Source organism: Colletotrichum navitas (genome assembly GCF_030913465.1).
Source record: "Colletotrichum navitas strain CBS 125086 chromosome Unknown LY79scaffold_106, whole genome shotgun sequence".
In the NCBI taxonomy this organism is placed as follows: domain Eukaryota; kingdom Fungi; phylum Ascomycota; class Sordariomycetes; order Glomerellales; family Glomerellaceae; genus Colletotrichum; species Colletotrichum navitas.
This window is the reverse complement of record NW_026850652.1, coordinates 100,041-120,404: the sequence shown is the minus strand read 5'-3', so window position 1 is coordinate 120,404 and position 20,364 is coordinate 100,041. Positions and strand designations below refer to the sequence as shown.

Below are 20,364 nucleotides of genomic sequence, written 5' to 3'. Positions count from 1 at the left end.
AGCACATTCATGAACGATTGATACCCAGTGATATGTGCAGGAGACTTTATTTTGACCATCTCGGTGCGTGATTACATACAGAAACCGCCCACACTGGAGCAAAGGTGTGTGAGGGATGCTCGTCTGGTGTTTCGTTATCCCGAATTGCCTTGATGGCATGTCAACGGTGAAGCCTGATCCCCTCCCAGACAACAAATGAATTCCACCCATACTCATGATGAACGCCTCAAGACTGGAAAAGAGTCTTGCCCATATACCGCTCTTGGTTTTGTGAATGTTGTGTTGTGCCGTGTTCTTCCGGAATGACAATGATAATGAACCGTAATGCAATGCGTGTCGTCTACTGTTACAGTCGAAGTTGGAGCCGTGGGCGTAGCGGCCGTCGAATAGGCCGGGTGTATTATCGTCAGGTGACGGAAGCTCAAAGCTCCCTGTAGTCACTAGGCCGTACGCGCTTCTGACGGTTCTGGTGGCGATGAGGGTTGACAGGTCTGCGGAAGTAGGCATCCTCGTCATTGCTCGGCTGCGTGAAATTGTGACGCTGTTGGTTGAATCCGCCCATGCCACCGCCGTTCATACCGCCGTTCATACCGCCATTCATACCGCCGTTCATGCCGTTCATTGCACCGTTCATTCCGCCATTCATACCGTTCATCCCGCCGTTCATGTTGGCGTTGAAGTTGCCGTACATGTTGTTACCCATGTCGGGGAAGCCACCGCCGTTCATGGGGTTGAAGCCGGGCATGCCCATCATAGGGTTCATCATACCCATCATCGGCATTCCCATGTTCATGTTGCCCATGTTACCCATATTGGGCATATTGGGCATGCTGGGCATTCCCATAAATCCGTTCATCATGTTCATGCCCCCAAAGCCCATCATCGGGTTCATAGGCATGCCGTTCATGCCATTCATGCTGTTCATCATTGCTTGCTGTTCTTGTTGTTTTTGCATGGCCTTCGGGGCCTTCGGAATCTTCGGGTTTTCCATCAGCTCATCAGCCGGGCGCTTCTTTGAATTGGATTCGACTGAGGAAGCACGATCGGCGGGACCGGTCGGGGCATTTGCCGGCGTGGCCGCTGCTGACTTGGGAGTACCGCCATTCGTTGAAGCGGCCGCAGGAGCGGCGGCGGTGACTGAGGGTGACTTTTGGGGCGTGGGCGACTTTGAGGTTCCGTTCGCCGTCTCTGTTTTGGCCTCCTCTACTTTGTCCTTTGGAGACGAGGCCGCCGGCGCCGCTGGTGATGCTACGGTCGGGCTTTTTGTCTCCGTCTTCTCCTTGAGGAATTCCTTCATCTTGTCGGTAGTCTCCTCATCAGCCTTCAGGTCGTCGATCAGAACACCTTCCGTAGAGCAGTTGGGGCAGATGAAGTCCGATTCGATGAGAGCGTTAGTTATGCAATCATTGCAATACGTCTTCTGGCAGCACGGGGTCTTCATTGGTTCTATGAACATCTTCTTGTCGATGGGGCACTCGAGTCCCTTCTCCTGCAGCTCCTTGTCTCCCATAGCAATTGCCTTGGCAGCGGAGGCTGAAGACTTGGCCTTGGCCTGGAACTGTTCCCACGATGCCTTGTCAGGCTCGGCGATCACAAATTCTCCCTCAGCGTTGACCATAATGCCTGAAGGTCTCTTGGTCTCATCGTCGCCGCTTTGGGCAAGGGCGACCGACTTATCAACCGTCCGCAAGAACGACCTCGGAATACCAGTCGTGCGCTTTACACGCGGACGGTTATCAAACTCTGGGTCATCGTTCGTTGGGCATAGCTGGATCCAGTGGCCCTTCTCTCCACAGCGGTAACAGATGTAACCGTTGGGCGGGTCATGGTCAGGCACGTTAGCTGGCTTTTTGGAGCCTGGCTTGAACACTGGAGTTTGACTGTTCACGAGTTAGCCAGCAATGACTGACGCCGCAACGAGGAAACTTACTGGGACATCTCTTCTTGTTGGGCCGACCACGACTCGGTCTGCGCCTGGAACATGGCAGCCATCTTTTCTTCCTCGGTCATGGCATTGTTCATCTGATTGATGGCGTTGGATGTTGCCTTGGCCGTGGCCGTCTTGGTTGTTTGCTCCTTGCGAGACGAGTTTTTGGCAGCGACGGGCATCTTGCCAGAGACATATCGAGCGCCGCGGCCTGCGCCAGGTTTGGCGGCTGGAAGGCGACGAGCGACAACTGTGGTCGATCTAGGGATAATCGTGGTATCATCATCGTATTCTGTATTGATGTTAGCATAGAGCGACGGAAGCGTGCAGAAAAATGGCGCATACCTTCACTGCCATCCTCGGAGTAAATGGCTAGGTCGAAATCGGTGCCGTCGCCTAAACCACTCTTCAAGATGATGTCGCGCTTCAGCTCGAAAACGGAAATGCCGGTGCCATCGAACTCAACGCGCGTCGGTTCCTTTTGCGATTTGAACTTGAAGAAGACAGAGGACGCCATGGTGTCTTGTGTTCGTGGTATGGTCACAACTGTAGACCAAAACAGACGTCGAGAGCAGTGATATGCGTAGTTAGGTTTTTGAAGAGGCGATGGCGATGATGAAATCGCAAGCGACCACAAAGACGCACCGCTACCTTAAGGTGAGTAGAGAGTGACTTGAAGCTAGTATTTCTTTTTTTTTCTTGCTTTTCTTTTGCGTAATCCCTCTTTCGTTCAGCACCTCTCAAGAGTAATAGGAAATCAATTCTGATTTACTTGGAAGAACAAGGAAATAAGGGTTTTTGGAGTGTAGAGAAAGAGTACAATGCCAAAGAGGCCGACACCGGTTGGAGAATAGGCAGCCCTTTGTGTGAATCCCTCCTTACATCCAATCACCTCGACACCACGCGTACCATCAGTAGAGAAAACCTCAGTTAGCCAAATCAGTTTCCTGGTCAGTATTCCGTTCGATGTGAAAGCGATCGCAGTTCGCTCTTGTATCCGGAGAAGGTAAGCGTGGAGATGAGGGAAAACGGTCCCTGCTGAGCGGGCACTTGCGTCGCTTGTCGGTGGCAGTGCCAAATATTTGGTCGTCTGCTCAGAAGTCGCGAAGGGGGTCGCACAGCCGTACAAAGAGCGAGTGAATCGAAGCAAGGCGCGATGTTGCGGTCGAGGAGTCAGCAAGGAATCGATGTGGTGGTTGTGATGTTCTCGGAAGGAAAAAGAGGAGTAATGCAAAGGGGGGGAGAAGAGATATACCCAGCCGGCTTTGGTTGCAGGCAGAAAGAGAGGTGCTGGAACCCACTCAAGTCCTGCCACCTGATTCTAGCACAAACCTGGACGGGCCGCGTCGGATGGCACGTGAGCTGTCGGAATTTCTAAGCAAAAGTTTCTCCGTGTCGGCCATCAAGCTAAAAGCTGAGTCATCCGTTGAAGAAAGGACTAGCGTAATTTCTCAGTCTTCCCATCAGTCACGCGATCACTCACGTGAAAGTAGCCTCTGTCCTAGCGTCTCCACTGCATTCGCAACAAGCGTCTCTTTCTTACACTACTGATACGCCGCTGCTTGCCGAAGCGCGCATTGAGAAAACCCCGCCATTCCGAGTAGCAGCTGTGGGTAGGTGCATGTGGTGGTACATACTTGGTCCCTCCCGGTGCAGCAGAAATCTGGTCAGCTCTATTACGCCCGATGTAGAAGGTCCAGTCCGGCGTCATGCCCCGCACCTCATTGTTCACAGGTCTTGCCCGCTCTCAACCGGCTAGAAAGTTTGTTCCTACATACCCCAAGACCCTCCCTTACTGGCAGTCGATATCTCATTCTCGCCGTCATTACCTCTCTCCAACAATACAAGCCCACCAAGCTCGCAAGATGGCCCCCCAACTTGACGGCTACTTCAAGCAGGTCGATGCCGACGCCGACCACTTTATCGAGCGCCTCCGGAAGGCTGTTGCGATCCCCTCCATCTCTGCTGATGTCGAGCGCCGCCCCGATGTCGTCAAGATGGGTGAATGGCTCGCCGCCGAACTGAAGGCCCTCGGTGCATCTGTCGAGCTTCGAGCCCTCGGCGAGCAGCCCGACAAGCCTGGCCTGCAGCTTCCCCCCGTCGTCCTTGGAAGATACGGAAGCGACAAGAACAAGCGAACCATCCTGGTCTACGGCCATTACGATGTTCAGCCGGCCGAGAAGACAGACGGCTGGGCGACCGAGCCTTTTGAGCTGTCCGTCGATGACAAGGGCAGGATGTTTGGTCGTGGTGCCACCGATGATAAGGGACCCGTGCTTGGCTGGTTGAACGCCATCGATGCTCACCAGAAGGCTGGTATCGACTTCCCCGTCAACCTTCTCATGTGCTTCGAGGGCATGGAGGAGTACGGCTCTGAGGGCCTTGACGACCTTATCAACGCCGAGGCCAAGAAGTACTTCGCTGACGCCGACGCCGTCTGTATTTCTGACAATTACTGGCTCGGAACCGAGAAGCCTTGCCTGACCTACGGTCTCCGCGGCTGCAACTACTACTCCATCGAGATCTCGGGCCCCGGTGCTGATCTGCACAGTGGTGTTTTTGGCGGTACTGCCCAAGAGCCCATGACCGACTTGGTTCGTGTCCTTGGCTCTTTGGTTGATACCGACGGCAAGATCCAGATCCCTGGCATCATGGAGCAGGTTGCTGCTGTGACCAAGGAAGAGGAAACTCTCTACGACGGCATTGCCTTCACCATGGAGACTCTCCAGGAGTCACTCGGCAGCAAGACCACCATCTTCGAGGACAAGAAGTCTACCCTCATGGCCAGATGGCGCTACCCCTCCCTCTCCGTCCACGGCATTGAGGGTGCTTTCTCTGCCCCTGGTGCAAAGACTGTCATTCCCGCCAAGGTTACCGGCAAGTTTTCCATCCGCACCGTGCCCAATATGGAGATCGATGCCACCAACGAGGCTGTTTACAAGTACGTCAATGAGCAGTTCGCAAAGCTCAAGAGCAAGAACACCATGAAGGTCTGGGCTCAGCACACCGGCAAGTGGTGGGTTGCCTCGCCCAAGCACTGGAATTTTTCTGCCGCCGCCAAGGCCACTGAGCGCGTCTGGGGCGTGCAGCCCGATTTCACCCGTGAAGGTGGAAGGTATGGAATCTACACCCTGCGCCCTACGTGTAGTCACTAACATGATTGTCTAGTATTCCTGTCACCCTCACTTTCGAGCAGGCCACTGGCAAGAACGTCCTTCTCCTGCCCATGGGTAGCTCCACTGACGGCGCTCACTCCATCAATGAGAAGCTGGACAAGCGCAACTACATCGAGGGCATCAAGCTCCTTGGCGCCTACCTGCATTACGTTGCTGAGGAGCCCACCGCATAAGTGGACACTTAACTGTGGCAAGATCCCACACCAAGATGAACTAGGAATCGCGACTCGGGGCATGTACATAGAGTCAGATGCTCTCTCATTTAGCCAATGGCGGTTGCGCTCGGCTTGTGGGCCGCTTATGCCGGCATGCTGTAAGCGCGAACATAGCGCAGCAGTAGGCCATCAGCCGGTTCAGGTTGTCGCAGATGTGCCCCGAGTATTTACTGCGGTGTTCAAATCATAGGTCACGTAATCAAAATACCCAAGCAAAAGTCGTATCGAACATGCTCCATTTGATTGACTCTAGATGCGGGGGGTATTATATCGTGCGGTGTCATACTGAATGTTTGAAGGTCGTGGTGTTATTAATTGTGGGCCTCATGTGCTAGCAAGCCCATCGATAAAAAATAAAAAATAATAAAAATAGGAACCGCCGGATGCAAAGATGAAGCCGAATGTGGCTGGGGGATATCTTGTGACATAAGTGAGATAAGGGAATAGGGTATCGCAGCTTCCTCGAAGCTTACTACTTCTTCCGCGCCGTCGTCACGCGGCGGCTCCGCCTCTTGGCCACGACCTCCGGGTCCCAGTTCCCGGAGAACAGGTCCTCGAGGTCGTCCTCGTCCTCGGAATCGAACACGATGTCGACCTCCTCGCCGCCGTCCGACTCACCCCCCTTGCCAGCGGCTTCCGCGGACTCGGCATCGTCGCTCCGGCGCCTGCCGCCATCTCTCACCTTGTCGCCTTCCCCTTCAGACTCCTGCTCCTGCTCCTCCCCCTCCTCCCCGCCGTCCTCCGAGATGCCGTGGCCGTCGGCCGGGGCGTCCTCCCAGCTGCGGAAGGGCACGACGCGCTCGACCTCGAGTATGAACTTGCCGACCTTGTACCTCTGGCTGAGCTCCTTGGCGTCGACGTACTTCCAGCCCAGCTTGGCGTTGCAGAGGACGCAGGTGATGTCGGCAACGACGTGCCAGCCCGTGACGAGCTGGCGGTTCTCGCACTTGCCGATGCGAACGTTGGCGAGGGTGCCGGGGCCGGCGGGGCCGTTGTTGCCGATCTTGGAGGCGGGAGGGGCGCCGCCTGATACGGGCGCGGAGGGGGGAGGGGTCGGCGCGACGAGGTAGGCGCGGCCGTAGCGGCCCGTGAAGCCCTTGCTCACGATCTGGGAGGAGAAGGCGACGTCGCAGGAGCAGGTCGAGCAGCGGAGGGTGTCGGGCTGGGTGCGCGCCAGGGAAGGGCGGCCGGTCCCGGGCCTCGCAGACTTGGCCGTTGCAACGGAGGGACTGCCCGCGGCCGCTGTGGCGGGAGAGGTTATGACATCTTGGTACGACGGCGGCAGCGGGGGGCTGTTTGGCGGGGTCACGGTCTCATCGGTCGTCGAGGACGTCGGCGATGAGCTCAGGGAGGGCACCTGGCTCGCGTCCGGGCTCAAGGGCGGACTCGAGGCGGACGCCGGAGCCGCGGGCGCGCGACGACGAAAGGGGATGTTGAAGCTGGGGAGGAGGTAGGTCGGGAACGTGGGCCGGGAGACGACGATGCTGGGCGCCATCGCGACGGGATTTCTTTTCTTTTATTAACTAGAGGAGAGGTAAGGGCGCAGCGGCCTTTCTGTCTCCGGTGCCCGATCCGGAAAGCGATATTCCGTTTCTTTGTTGTGAAGGGAGTCCGCTCAGCGTATGCGCTACGTTTGACGAGTTATTGGACGTGGAAGTGGGCAACGGCGATCGTGGAGGGCCCAACCATGATTCTTCAACTGGCAGATTCGAGGGTTGAAGAAGAGGAAGGGAAAAGGGGGGGTGGGATGTAAGTGAGCACACAGGGTGACTGGACGGTTCAAGGCGAGCAGAGGCGCGTTTCTCCTTGGGACGACAAGGCTAAAAAGAGTTTTTGTTTCCTCCTTCTGCACAGAGTGTTTGGGTTCCGCGCGGTCGGAGAGAGGGGGCTGAGCTTTGGAGGGCGTGGGAGAAGGGAAGGTCATGCACGTGTGGTGCTCCGTGTGATGGGAGGGCTGGGTGAGAGGAAAGGCTGGGAGCAGGAGAAGGGGGACATGAGTGGATGGAAAGGATGCGGCACAAGACAGCAGACACGGCGGGTTTGAAGGAGCCTGACTACACTTTACACTGGGGATGGAACCTAGATTGCTAGGAAGGGTAAGGTATTGAGGGGGGCGGAAGGGAGGGGAGAGAATTGTCTTGGTGTAGCTGTTGTAAGGTGGCGGCAGAGTCAACATTTCGAGCGTCACTTATTCTCTGGATTTATCGCTATGCCATTGTGCGATAACAACCCCAACCCCGGTTGCCAGTTGTGCGGTGAGGAACGACGACGCATGGCCGGAACTTGCAGATAAGCATGAAATATCGGGACTGAGATACGTATTCAAGGCGCAAATCGTTGATGAAAGAAAGGGGCCGGGGGGTTGTGCTTGTACGGCCTCACTTCTCGCCCCCCTTCTTCTCCTCAAGTTCTCACAGAGAGAGAGAGAGAGAGAGATGCGAGTGAAAAGCCGAGGGTGTCTTGGAGGAGAACACTCCAGTCGTCTCAGATGACACGACCTTCGGAGGTGCGGGGAGATCTCATTGCACCAGATAGGCGATCAGCAGTAAGGTAGGTAGCGTTCCCATTCCCCCACCTCTCGAAGCTACTGCGGTGCAGCCCGACGTTATCGATAACACGAGCGTGAGCCGGTAAGAAAGGCAGGAAGAGGTGGGGAAGGGCGGACGGTGGGAGCACACTCACTTGCCTTTTGCTGTATGTGGCATGTGGTGTGTCACTGGACCAACAAGCGTGGATGATCGCCTCACTTGGTCGCTGTCAGAGGGGTCGTCCAAAACCCTCCCAACGACCGTTGGGAGGGATCCCACACCTCTTTCTTGGGGGGTGGGAAGCGCAAGAAAGAGGTGTGGAAGCGTCGGAGGTGGCATGGAGGCAAAAAGTATGATGAGAGACGGCGGGTACAGAAAGGCAAGTCAACCTGAAAAAAGAAAAAAGCAAAATCACATAGAAGTTGCTGGAATGAGCGACGTTTTGTTTCGGAATTGCGAGGCTATTTGATGCTGGATGCGGGGATCGAAGTCATGTCTCACTCTGCCGAGGCTTTTTGTTTTTATTTTTATTCTATCAAAGTAGAACTGGCATGGAGTTGCCCATCTGGCGGGAAGATCGCTCGGCGGGCTCGGTGAGCGAGGATCATCGTATGGCCCGGCATCGTGTTGGTGGCTGCTGAGCTGGTTGGCCATTTTCTTTTACCGGAGCCCCTAAATGCGCACTTCTCTTACTTGGCCATTCGCCTCGTGCAGCTGAGAAAGATGAATGACACGATAGCTGCCTGGTTATTCTTAGGTGACGATGATGCATTAATCAATCAGACCATCGTCGACAAGGGAAATATCTATCGATGCGACGTCGAATGATTACAACGACGAGCGAGCGGACCCTGGGCGATAACTCGCAACCCAGGAATGTTGAGGGGAACTGCCACGCAAAGAAACCGTCAAGTGACCCGAACGGAAACACGGACCCCAACCCTGCAGCACCTCACTCTCCACCCGTTACTATGGCATGCTGGTGATTGACATGGCATCCTTCCCAATTCCTGGGTCTTTCTTTCAGCCGGCGGCCATGGCCTGTCGCGATTGGGCGGCCGAGAAAGCTCGGGAGTGGCCTTCGAAGTCATACGCAACAAGGCAGACGTCTCCGATAAAAGCATGACGAAGGGAAGGGCGCCTCGAGATTAGGGATGGAATGCCGGCCTTGACAGCCAAACCCTTGGCTATCCTGGCGGTGCCAATGTCTTTGTGCGATTATGTTACCTGTCAACGATGCGGTGATGGATGGCTGGCTGGCTGGCTCTTGGCCTCGGAGGTCCATTGGTCAGACCTTCCCAGCCCGCGTGCAGCTCAGAAGAAACAAACAGCTCGGGACACGAGAAGCAAAGGATTACACTGCGTTTACTCATTCTTGTGGGATCCATGAGCAGAGAGGAGGCAAACACTGTGATACTGTATGGCGCATGGTCTCTGGGCTGGGTTTGGAGGTGTCCACGTGCCTGCGAGCCTGCGAGGTGGGACCCACAGCCCTCGTTCCATTGGCAAGCGCGCCCGCAGCCAGCATGTCCAGAGTGCCAAGCACCGCGCCGTCGGAGCCGGATTGAGAGCGTCCACCCGACTTTTCCTGTTTGCTGGCCGCCCGGAAGCAGCTGAGGGAGAATGCGAGAGGCATGGAGTTATTGGAGTCCAGGCATCCTTAGAGGTGAGGCATAGGGTGGGATGTCTCTAAGAGCCAGACATTTTGCGGTGCTGTGATTCGGAGAGGCAAAGCTGAGCGCTAGGCCAGTGCAATGCAGCCCAAGAGAAAACGTGCTCGACAGTGTGTGGATGCGCAACATGGAGGGCGCGCCATGGGCTCCAGCCGGTTTCGGTTTCGTACGATGTATGCCTACCCAAGGCCAGTGCCCCTTCCCTCTCGGCACTCCTCCAATTGCCGAGACTTCCAAGTAAGAAAGGAAACAATGAGCAAGCTGCACTGGAGTTATTCCCCAAAACGCTCTGCTGCGTTATGTTGATCCATGGCGGAAGGAAAGGGGTCCCTGATCATGGGATCTGAGTAGACTGCAGACATGCAGACGCCGAAGCATGAGTCGAGAGTTTCGTTTTACTACCCAAACTAGGTACTTACCTACAGTACCTAGTGGTCCCCGTACATTACGAAAGTGCGTGTGCATTGGAGAAAAAAGACATGGGTCCGCCGCGGGAAAGGAAGGGTGGAGAAGAGCCGTGGCTTAACATGACTGTTTTGAGTGGTCCACTGCTGGGCTTTTGTGGGGGGGGGGATCGTGGTGGTGGTGTGCGCGCCTCCCACCTTTGAGGCAAGCCCCTGCTGGGCGGTCGGTCTTTCAGTGTTGGCTTGGTCTGTGAGTTACGCTGCACCAGCAGCCTGCTGCACCGTAGTCCCCCTAAAGTTGTCTTCTCCGCCACCCTAGAGGTTTCCACACTTCTGAGCAATTCGGCTGTCCTGCTGGGTTTTTTATTCACCGACCGCCCGCGCGCTGACCTTTTCCTCGTCCCGTTTCCTTATCTTTCCATCGCTTTACCGCTGATATATCTCGCCTTACCCGCAACAACCGCCGTCTTCTAAACAACTAGAACAAAAAAAAACCAAGACGATAAAGCATCTTCCTCACTCACCAAAGCATTCCATCGTCATCCCAGCCTCCATCAGCTTAAACAACGCACGCAGGAGCCCCAATTCTCTCGAATCCACTCCACCTTCACCATCGTCGCTACGTCAATCCGCCTCACTTTTCAAAAGTAAGAAAAACAAAGTCGGCCACCAACCACCGCCCCCATCGACGAACGGTTCCGAATTCCCGAGAACCGACTCAATCACCTATATCAAAACCACCACAGAGTCTAGCAACCAACCCCCGAGAAATCAATCGCAATGGCGCCCATGAATCAGCAGAGTAATTACTCCAGTAGTAATTATGGTGAGGCCATTGTCCGTCAGGCCAATGTCCTCGCCAGCTGCTACATTGTCGATTCCGCCGCGACTCTTCGCGGTCTCCACTACTGCACTACGGGGGCCGCAGGTACGTGACATTCTCCCACTACCCTCCCTCTTCGGCCTTCCATTCCACGGCACATGATCGCGGCTATACCCCTTCCCCCCACGCAAGGATTCAGCCTCAATCTCGAGACAGAACGCCGATCGCTCGGCTTCTTGTCTCTCCCTCCCCTCCATCCCCACTCTCGTGCATCTTCGCTGCCGAACCCAAGACTCTGAAAACACCGAGAGACTAACCTGTGCTATCAACAGGGGCCGAGTGGTATTCCTGAGGTCCCCTCCTCAGGATTACCATCTCCTCCGTCAAGTCCCCCCCTCGCGGCTATCACGGCGTCCAACGAGCTCGCGCTGCTTCCCAAGGCCAGCAGCAAGCGTCGCGACGCCGTGCCAGGCAAGCGAATTAGCCGTCGAGGGGGGGCGGCGCTCTCGATCAGGGAAGAATGTGAAAGGTTCTTTTGCGAGTCCATGAGGGCTGTGTTCCGCGGTGAGACGGACACTGGCCCCCGTGGCTCCGGCCTGCATCAGGGTGTTTACAACAACAACAATAACAACAATGGCAGCACGAACGTAACAATGCTGCAGACTCCACCGCCGGACGAGGACCTCGCCGTCCAACCGCATCCCTTCGGGGGCCGGTGCGGGACCGCAGACGGGAACTCCGTGGCGTCTTCCGCCCCGACCCCGGCCACGGCCTGGCTGGAGGTGTGGGACTTTGCCGGCGGTGCGAGCTTCCGGGCCTTTGTGGCGGACGACGGGACTGAAAGGTCCCTCTTCGCACTATTTGACAGAAACGTCATTGGACGTGACCTGAAGCCAGCGTATGTTTCCCCCCGTTTTGTATTTTTGCCCTCTCCTTCTCCCGAGTGTTGCAACTGACATAACCCCCAGGCTTATGGCGCTGATGGAGTTGGTCGATGGACCCCTCAACTGCCAGCATCTGGTCATCTGCATCGACCGGGGCATCGAGGAGGAGGACGCGAAGTCGCTGATGAAGAGCCTGCAGTGGGTAGGCTTCGAGCTGACGACACTGGATCACTGGGCGCGCGACGTGGACGTGACGAGTGACCAGTGGCTGTTTATGAGCATGGAGATCTAGCATTACCCGGACCTCGTCCGTTCGCGTTCTGTCTTGGGATCCTTTGAGTTCATAAGCTAGGTAGTTTTGGAGTTTTCTCTTGGTTTTGCCTTTGGGCTTCGTCCATGGTCTTCCCCTTTTTTCTAACGGTTCACGTCTCTGCTTTTGTCAGCCTTTTCGGCTTCCACACCTTGTGTTCTTGGCAAAAGTGGTTTTTTTGTCTAACCTTTTCTCCGTTCTTCTCTTTTTGTGTGTACAGAAACAACTCGGGACTGAGGACACGACCAGCATGGAACATAGGGGGGAAAAGGGGGAACTGTCACAAAAGCATCAAGCAGAAATGGAATCTCAGTCTCGTGTTTTTCTGGCATTTTTCTTCCTTCTGTACTTGTATTCGAGAGTCAACCCGTTGGGGGGTGCTGTTTCCGGTCCCCTCGCTCTTCCTCATCTGGCCATGGAGTTCGTCATTGCCGGTTGGGGGGGGGACTTCTCTTAAACTTGGATCACTTCATGAGGTTTGCTTTTCAGGATGGCCATTTCTTGTCTCTTTTTTCCTTCGCTTGGGGTATAGGGATGGAACGGTTTTTGGGCCGGCCAGGAGAGATGCATCCTATCTCCATAGTAGGGCGTGTGCACGCGTCGCAACTGTAACTTTGCAGGCTTTGCATGTCACTGAAATCAGAAAGTTTGAATAAGTTTGGAGAAGGAAAAAATAATATCATGGTTCTTTTTCATATATACCTTTCCCCCAGATATCGTGCTGATATATTCGTCTCGATTTTTTTTAGTGAAGATTTCTTGATTATTCGCGCTGTGGCTGTGGCGTGGTCTATATACTCTCCTCGAACTGCCTTACCTTGAGCCCTTTATCAGCTAGGAAATCCTTGACCTGCTTCACCGTGTACTCGCCGCGGTGGAACATGCCGGCACCCAAAGCGGCGTCGGTCGTCGTCTTGGCAAACACCTCCTCGAAGTGCGCCGGGTGCCCGGCGCCGCTGGAGGCGATGACTGGGATCCGGACGGCCGCCTTGACCTGGGCGATGAGCTCGAGGTCGAAGCCGCTGTTGGTGCCGTCCTTGTCGATGCAGTTGAGGAGGATCTCGCCGGTGCCCATGGCCTCGACGGCCTGCGCGAGCTCGACGACGTCCATGTCGCGCGTCTCGCGGCCGCCCTTGATCGTGCACGCGTACCAGCAGTACTCCTCGCCCTTGGGGCCCGGGGCCGCCGTCCGGATGATGTTGTGCCGCGTTGCGTCGGGCTTGGGCACGTAGACGCGCTTGGGGTCCACGGAGACGACGACCGCCTGGTTGCCGTAGGCCTTGGAGATCTGCTCGATGGCCGTGTTGCCGAACAGCTTGCGGCCGGCGCCGTAGTACTCCTCGGCCGCGAGCACGGCGTCGGAGCCGATCGACACCTTGTCGGCGCCCGACTTGAAGTACATGGTGGCGATCTCGAGGGCCGAGACCTTTGTGCCGTCCGTGTCGACGGTGTCGCGGATGCCGCCGCCGACGGTCAGCGGCACGAAGACGGTCTCGGAGGTGCGCCGGAGGATCTCGAGCATGGGCAGGTCGGCCAGCGGGCAGTCGCGGAAGCTGGTAATATTGAGGAAGGTGACCTCGTCGGCCCCCTGCTCGTAGTAGCGCCGCGCCATCTCGACGGGCTTGCCGAGGTTGCGCACGTTGTTGCCCTCGCCCTTGTCGCGCACGTCGTACTGGTCGCCCTTGGTCACGACGAGGTCGCCCTGGTCGTTGGTGCGCACGTCGAGGCAGGCGATGACGCGGCGCGTCAGGCCGTCCTGGAAGGGGACCGCGGCGGCGGCGGCGGCGGGGGGCGTAACGACGGCGTCGCCTCTCGCGAGGGCCGCGGCACCGGAGCCGTCGAGGAAGGCGCGGAGGCAGCGCAGGCCGGCGGCGCCCGACTTCTCCGGGTGGAACTGCGTAGCGAAAATGTTGCCCCGGGCGAGGGCGCCGACAAAGGTCTCGTCACCGTAGGTGCCCGTCGCGACGGTCCAGCCCTGGGCCTCGAGGTCGCCGCGGGTGTAGGGGTACTTGTATGTGTGGACGTAGTAGTATTTGGATTCCGGGTGGAGATCGTAGAGGCTCGCGCCGCCCGTGTTGGCGCTGTTCCAGCCGATGTGGGGGACGGACTTGTCGGAGGACTCGAAGCGGTCGAGGCGGCCCTTTGCGACGCCGAGGCCGGGGACGTCGGGGTCCTCGGCGGAGCCCTCGAAAAGGGCCTGGATGCCGACGCAGATGCCCATGAAGGGTTTGCCGGAGGCGATATGGGCGGAAATAGCGGGGAGGAAGCCGGCTTGGGAGAGCTGGGAGAGGCAGTGGCCAAAGTGGCCGACACCGGGGAGTATCAATTTCTGGGAGAGGGGGGAGCAGGCGTTGGTTAGCTTCGGACAATTGATCTGCGAGATGCCGATCTTCAATGGCATACTTCCGCTGAGGGAACATCTTCAGGTTTCCTAATCCACTCGACTTCGTAGCCGACCTTCTCGATGGCGTTCACCAAGCTGCGAACATTGCCCGCGACGTAGTCCAGCAGGTGAACCTTTGGCATGGTGGGCAGGCTGGCTCTCGATCGGCTGGGGTGTGGCTGGGTATAGGTGTAACAGATGGACGGTAATACAACTCGAGCTTTGGAATAAGTCGAATGCGCCCTTATAAGAATTGACACTTGTCGAGGACTGGACGAGAACCATCTGTGAGTCAGAAAGGATGGGATGTGCTAGTTCGCCCGTCTCTTGAGAGTCACTGCAGGGGAAATTTACTTGCGATAGCGGGGCAGAGGGGTTGTGAGCAACAACTGTGATGTGAGGACCGTACGGCGTGTGCCCCGCATCAAACCCCGAGAGGCAACCCCCCCTCCCCTGTCCAATTGACCGTTGCCCTGTCGTAATCTGCCTGGAACAGGAAATCTGCTTCAATCAATCTGATTGAGCTTCCTCAAAAGTTCCCCCATACTATAACCGTCCTCCTCAAGATGAGCATGGCAATTCAAACGGGAGCTCCTTGACGCCTTCTATGTATGACCTATCTTGCTGGTTGTATTAGATCCGCAATTTTCCCCAAGTCGAACTCAATGAACGAATTTCATCCCTTGGCCGGAGCCTTCTTCCAAAGTTGAACGCGATAACATGGCCACCAACGCGCCAACCTCCTCAGTCGCGCCAGTGGTGGCAGCGACTGCGCCTGCGGACCAGCCGCTCAAAGCACCCACCGAGTCCGAAGACGGGGATGAATCGGAGTGGGAATACGAATACTCGACCACTGAGACCGAGGTAGGGCTGCCGTGACAAACGTGGTTAGAAGGATTAACTGCTGACGCATCCCAGACATACTACCTGACTGTCGACCTCTCAATCCCCCAGCTCCTGCGGCGAAAGCGAAACGCACCGGTTTCCGGTCGTGGAGGATACCACTACAAGCACTGGGCTGGCCCTCACCGGAAACCCGACGAGCCAAAACACCACCGCATCCTCTCAGACGATGAGAACGATGACGAGCCCGCGGCCGAGCCCGAAGAAGACGAAGACATGGACCAAGGCCAGGTTGAACCGAACACAGACGGTTTCGACGCCGACTTTGAGTCTGAGCCGGCGGTCGACATACAGATTCTGGACCTGCACTCGGACAAGCCCCTGTTCGCATACAAGGGGAAGGTTTTCGAGGGGCAGTGGGCGCGCAACCTAGGCACAGAGGTCATATTCACAGAACACGACGATCAAGACCCTCTCCCTGCTCTTCGGCATCTCCCGGGTGGCGTGGACATGCTCGCAGCCAGCTGGTCGCGCATCAATACGACGGAGAGGCGGCTGGAACCGAAGCATGAGGCGGCAGCCAAGGACGACCCCTTGAAGGAGATCAGGAGGCAACATGGGATCCATATCCCCATCACAGCAGACAAGACGGGCGAGCGAAAGCGACAAACCAGGTTTCTGGAGAACCTCATGGCGCTGAAAGTCAAAAGGGGCGAAAAGGACGAAGTGACGGTGTATGCGCACGCGGCTCCGAAGCCGGTCAACGAGGGCACGAACAGTCGAAGGAAAAGACGGAAACCGTTGCCAGAAGACCAGGCAAGGAAACGTCGGGGCCGCGGCGGCGGCGTCCGCGGGAGAGGTGGCCCGATGGCGATGGAGGTTGGTTTCGAAAGCAAAGCAGAGCCAGGCGACTCAGCCGAGGCAGCGGGCCCTCGAGACGGAGCCTTGTCTACGCCAACGCCGACAGCATGGGCAGACCTGGGTGGACGGAGCGAAACCGCGGACACGGTCGCGGGCCCAAACGACGAGGATGACGGAAGCGAGGACGGCAGCGAGGACTACGATGATGGTGGGGACCTGGAATAGGAAACCTTACGAACACGCCTCCGATATGAAGATGAGGCACATCTGATCTACCACACATAAGCTTTTCACCCCGCGACTGATCTCGCGATCCAAGTCCAGCACCAAGTTGGCCAGTTGGAGCTAGAAAGACGAAAAGGCAATGCCTCGGATAGGGACACTGAAACTGCATGATGGCATTATGAGGCTCGAGGGCCGCGCGTTGCCGGGTACTCCTGGGATGGCACATGATCTTGGCGACAGACCTGCACGGAGGCATGATGTGGTCAGGCTAGTGAGTGTCAGGGAAACTGTTGAGTCGGCAGGAAACCTCTCAACGGTGTAGGGCCTGCAACGGTTGCACCTACGTAGTATGCATTAGGTAGCACCATATCGCCTGTCTCTCTGTATTGTACAAGAAGCGCACGCACTGGAAGGTCGGTTATCGATTCACTGCCAGAACGAGGGAATTACCCGAACGTAAGATAGAACGAACAAACCCTTAAAAAGAAAAAGAAATAGAAAAGAAATAAAAAAGGAACATTTTCCACTACTTACATAATAGTTCGCGGATACCGGCAAGACCACGCTCAAGCGCAGCGTGTGTCAAGGTGTTCCGCTGTGTCACTCTCGACGCACCACCCGTGCACCCACTGCCAGCTGACATGCGATCTACTACTATTGAATGGAGAGCATCGCTCGTGATGGTCACAGGGGTCGCCTGGCTGCTACCGGTACACTGCAAACACTCTGCGGCGAACGGGGCCTGACAAGCCATACATACCTGGTATCTGCACTCTGTACTGGGAACCTGCAGGGTTCTGGTTGGTCCCGCAGATCTGAACCCGCTGCATAAGGTACCTGTCGCCTTGCTGTATTCCTTGCCAAGCCGCGGAGGGAGATACCTACTGCTTCGGTGCGTGTCCCGCAGAGAATCGTGTACCTTCCCACCCCTCCCCTTTGCTCAGGGAATACTTAGGTACCTATGCCTTGGTCGGGTGGCGGGCTGCCGCATCGACGGTATCCGGCTAATGGGACGTCCATCTAGCCCCCCTCTCCAATCCCTATGATCCCTACGCCCACTCCCGTCCGTCCCTGATTCCGTTGTCGCTCTCTCACCGTCGCCCGCGCATCCGCTTGGTTCCGTCCAAAATCCCAACCCCAAGGCTTGCTGCAGCCCCTTCCCTTTCCTCCTCGCCCTCTCCCTCATTAAACTTTTCTTCATCGAGTCGAGACAAAACACACCAAACACCGTCCAGAGGGCCTCAGCGTTCCTTCGACCATGCATATCCGCCCGCATTTCCCACCTCCAACGTCTTTGTAGCGGTTCACAACTGGTGATGCTGTACGAGACACCGCTGGCTTCCACAAGACGTGCCGGCATCCCGAAGCCCCCCCGAGCTATCCTCACTCGGCCTCCGTAGCCGTCAACACCATTTTACCTGTCGACACGACCCAGTCCCTCGATTGCCCATCCCTTTACGAAGCATTTCCTCAACTGTGAGGCCTGGAGCCAACACCAACATTGCAATGTACTACCTGCGCCGCATCACTATCCTCTGTGCCGTCCTGGCCTCCGTCTCGTTCCTAGCATGGTTCTTGCCTCGATACCTCAACCCAAGCCCGCCGGACCCCGCTAAGCAGCGCGAGGACAGGAGATGGGTCAATAGCAGTCCCTACTGGCTCGACCGCCAGGCATGTCGATGGCTGAGTCTTTGCGGTATCCATCATCTCTCCTGGGACCCCGCCTTTCTCGTCCCTCATAACGATTCCGACGCGGGTGAGTTGCGCCTAGAGCTGAGGTCTCTCGACGGACGACACTCCGGCTGGGAAACAGCACCCCAGAAGCGTTCGCCGCGGGACGACAAAGACGAGAGGCGGAAGATCCTGAAAGAAATCCCCAACTATGTTCTTGAGTATGCGCCGCTCGTTCACCTCTACTCGGGCGAGAACTTCTGGCCATCCGACATTGCAGAGCATATTCGACACATGACGCCCTACTTGGAAGAAGAGGCCTTGAACCGCTCTCTCGCTCTGTCGGACCTGCAAGAACTCAACAAGGAGGACGGCATGGTCTACCTCACCAGCGATGACGACGTTGAGCAGAGACCCGAGTGGCTGCACAGCCACGTTGGTATTCCCGAGCCATGGGACGACGAGGGGGACGAGGATGGAGACAGTGGCCACGACAACAACGATCGTCCGTCCGAGGACTTTGACCACCCACCACCTCCCACAGAAGATACGACTTGGTTCGACGTATCACGCGATCATCCTGTCAACCGTATCTCGGACCCTCGTCGCCTAGCTCCACAATTTGCTCCCTCATCCGCTCGCACCGGCGGCTTCCACCTCCGTCGCCGAGACCAGGACCAAAAACCGATACCCGATACGCCGACTCACAAACCCAACCAGGAAGGCTATTCCAAGGCCCCCGCCGTCCTCGTTCTCGTAGACAAGGGCTCCGGCATCGTTGACGCATTCTGGTTCTTCTTTTACTCGTACAATCTGGGCCAGACCGTCCTGACAATCCGGTTTGGCAACCACGTCGGTGACTGGGAGCACTGTATGATGCGCTTCGAGAACGGTGTTCCCCGTGGCATTTTCTTCTCCGAACACGAAGGCGGACAGGCTTACACTTACAACGCCGTTGAGAAGCGGGGTCTTCGCCCTGTCATTTACTCCGCCGTCGGATCTCACGCCATGTACGCGCAGGCCGGCGACCACCCCTACGTGCTACCCTTCGGTATGTTGAAGGACGTCACGGACAAGGGTCCTTTGTGGGACCCGGCGAAGAACGCCTACACGTACTGGTATGACTACGCCCAGGATTTGGACGAGGACCTCGATCTCGATTTCGACGGCGAAGTCGACGTGGCTAGCGGCCACCGGAAGGAAAACCCCACCAGTCTAGTCCCGACGGCGGAGAACCCCGACGCGCCAACGTCCTGGTTCCATTATGCCGGCCCTTGGGGCGACAAGCTCTACAGCCTTGCCGACATGCGCCAATGGCGGCTTTTCGCCCAGTATCATTACGTCTCTGGACCGCTGGGACCCAAGTTCAAGCGTCTTGATCGGGAGAAGCTGTGCATCACCAGGCGTTGCCGGATTCTCAACAGCCTAAAGCCTGGGCAGACGTGGTACGGTTAGACATGACGGAGTTGATAGGCAAAGTCTTTTTTTTTTTTGGGGGGGGGGGGGGGGGGGTTAGTTTTTTTACAAAGGAACCGTGAAAGAAAGGAACCTGTACAGGGGCTGTCCTACGCTCACATTCTTCCCTTACAAGAACCAAGCGCGCAACGGCGCTCTTTCAATGGCTACATATAGATACTCTTTCTCCTACCGCGAGGAGGGGCGGGGGCGTCGGCTGGGGCAATCGGGTATTGGAGTTTTGTGGTGCTTTCTTGGACTAGCCTGGTCTTGATACCCTCAAACCATATTTCCAACTAGATGACCTTTCAAAGTTCGGCTTTCCGCCTCATCAGCCTAATTTATTTGATGTGACTTTTGTTTTGCAAACGCCTTCAGAACGGGTAGTTATCGTCGCTCATGCGCAAGGCCACCGGCCGTTTGAGTGGGCTTTACCTATGTGGGGGGCGTTCCGATCACATCACTCGACATGCCCCTTGCCCTCGTGGAATCCTGTGTTATTACGTTTTTTAGTCGCGTTGCACGCAGAAGGCATGACTAGTAAGGGCATGCTTGAAACCAAGTCGCAAAGACGACCAGGCTACTCAGGTTCCTGCTTGTGATGCAGGGAGTGAGAGGGGCTGGAAGCATCGCAGCCAGACGGGGCCGGCCATTATGCAGCACGACTTGGCTGTTCCCGCGCGGATTACCATCAACATGGGGTGGAGAGTCCGGTCGCCTAGGGCTCATCGCCGTCTTGTGGTCTTGTCACTCGAGGCCGAGTTGTGGATTGCGCTGCCGCTCTGGTATCCCGGGCGCCAGCCGGTTTTACGCAAGAGGCCCAGCGTAAGCTACACTACGCCTCTCGGCATCGCCTGGTCGAGAAGCTTGACTCCCCAAAGAGGGGGCGGGGGAAGCGTGAGCGTGGTCCTGAATCGCCTCTCGTCGGCTGGCAGAGATGGCATCTGGAAGAGCGGTGATGAATCCATACTTTGACTGAGCCGCTC

General features: G+C 56.7%; 7 protein-coding genes across 7 annotated transcripts; 4 read left to right on the top strand and 3 right to left on the bottom strand.

The window, feature by feature from the left end:
• Positions 1-131: 131 nt before the first annotated feature.
• Positions 132-2,536, bottom strand: LY79DRAFT_45212 (DWNN domain-containing protein). Its single transcript, XM_060553188.1, has 3 exons — positions 2,273-2,536; positions 1,931-2,219; positions 132-1,880 (listed from the first exon to the last, which is right to left on the bottom strand). The coding sequence occupies exons 1-3, from the start codon at positions 2,442-2,444 to the stop codon at positions 422-424; spliced, it is 1,920 nt and encodes a 639-aa protein (XP_060408481.1). The 5' UTR covers positions 2,445-2,536; the 3' UTR covers positions 132-421.
• Positions 2,537-3,792: 1,256 nt separating this feature from the next.
• On the top strand, positions 3,793-5,276 carry LY79DRAFT_527034 (peptidase family M20/M25/M40; the record flags this gene model as incomplete). The annotated part of the gene is made up of 2 exons (XM_060555890.1): positions 3,793-5,042; positions 5,096-5,276. 2 exons carry the CDS (start codon positions 3,793-3,795, stop codon positions 5,274-5,276), a joined length of 1,431 nt encoding a protein of 476 aa, XP_060408480.1.
• Positions 5,277-5,790: 514 nt separating this feature from the next.
• LY79DRAFT_594379 (yippee zinc-binding/DNA-binding /Mis18, centromere assembly-domain-containing protein) lies at positions 5,791-8,023 on the bottom strand (the record flags this gene model as incomplete). The annotated part of the gene is made up of 2 exons (XM_060561678.1): positions 5,791-6,661; positions 8,001-8,023. The coding sequence occupies 2 exons, from the start codon at positions 8,021-8,023 to the stop codon at positions 5,791-5,793; spliced, it is 894 nt and encodes a 297-aa protein (XP_060408479.1).
• A 2,414-nt stretch (positions 8,024-10,437) lies between these two features.
• LY79DRAFT_45053 (ornithine decarboxylase antizyme) lies at positions 10,438-12,056 on the top strand. The gene is made up of 3 exons (XM_060553185.1): positions 10,438-10,851; positions 11,079-11,644; positions 11,715-12,056. The coding sequence occupies exons 1-3, from the start codon at positions 10,747-10,749 to the stop codon at positions 11,920-11,922; spliced, it is 879 nt and encodes a 292-aa protein (XP_060408478.1). The 5' UTR covers positions 10,438-10,746; the 3' UTR covers positions 11,923-12,056.
• Positions 12,057-12,645: 589 nt separating this feature from the next.
• LY79DRAFT_570010 (imidazoleglycerol phosphate synthase) lies at positions 12,646-14,686 on the bottom strand. Its single transcript, XM_060559112.1, has 2 exons — positions 14,344-14,686; positions 12,646-14,269 (listed from the first exon to the last, which is right to left on the bottom strand). Exons 1-2 carry the CDS (start codon positions 14,464-14,466, stop codon positions 12,731-12,733), a joined length of 1,662 nt encoding a protein of 553 aa, XP_060408477.1. The 5' UTR covers positions 14,467-14,686; the 3' UTR covers positions 12,646-12,730.
• Positions 14,687-15,043: 357 nt separating this feature from the next.
• LY79DRAFT_527045 (uncharacterized protein) lies at positions 15,044-16,252 on the top strand (the record flags this gene model as incomplete). The annotated part of the gene is made up of 2 exons (XM_060555893.1): positions 15,044-15,187; positions 15,242-16,252. 2 exons carry the CDS (start codon positions 15,044-15,046, stop codon positions 16,250-16,252), a joined length of 1,155 nt encoding a protein of 384 aa, XP_060408476.1.
• A 1,060-nt stretch (positions 16,253-17,312) lies between these two features.
• Positions 17,313-19,420, top strand: LY79DRAFT_570007 (vacuolar protein sorting-associated protein). The gene has a single exon (XM_060559111.1). It carries the CDS (start codon positions 17,759-17,761, stop codon positions 19,376-19,378), a length of 1,620 nt encoding a protein of 539 aa, XP_060408475.1. The 5' UTR covers positions 17,313-17,758; the 3' UTR covers positions 19,379-19,420.
• Positions 19,421-20,364: the final 944 nt, after the last annotated feature.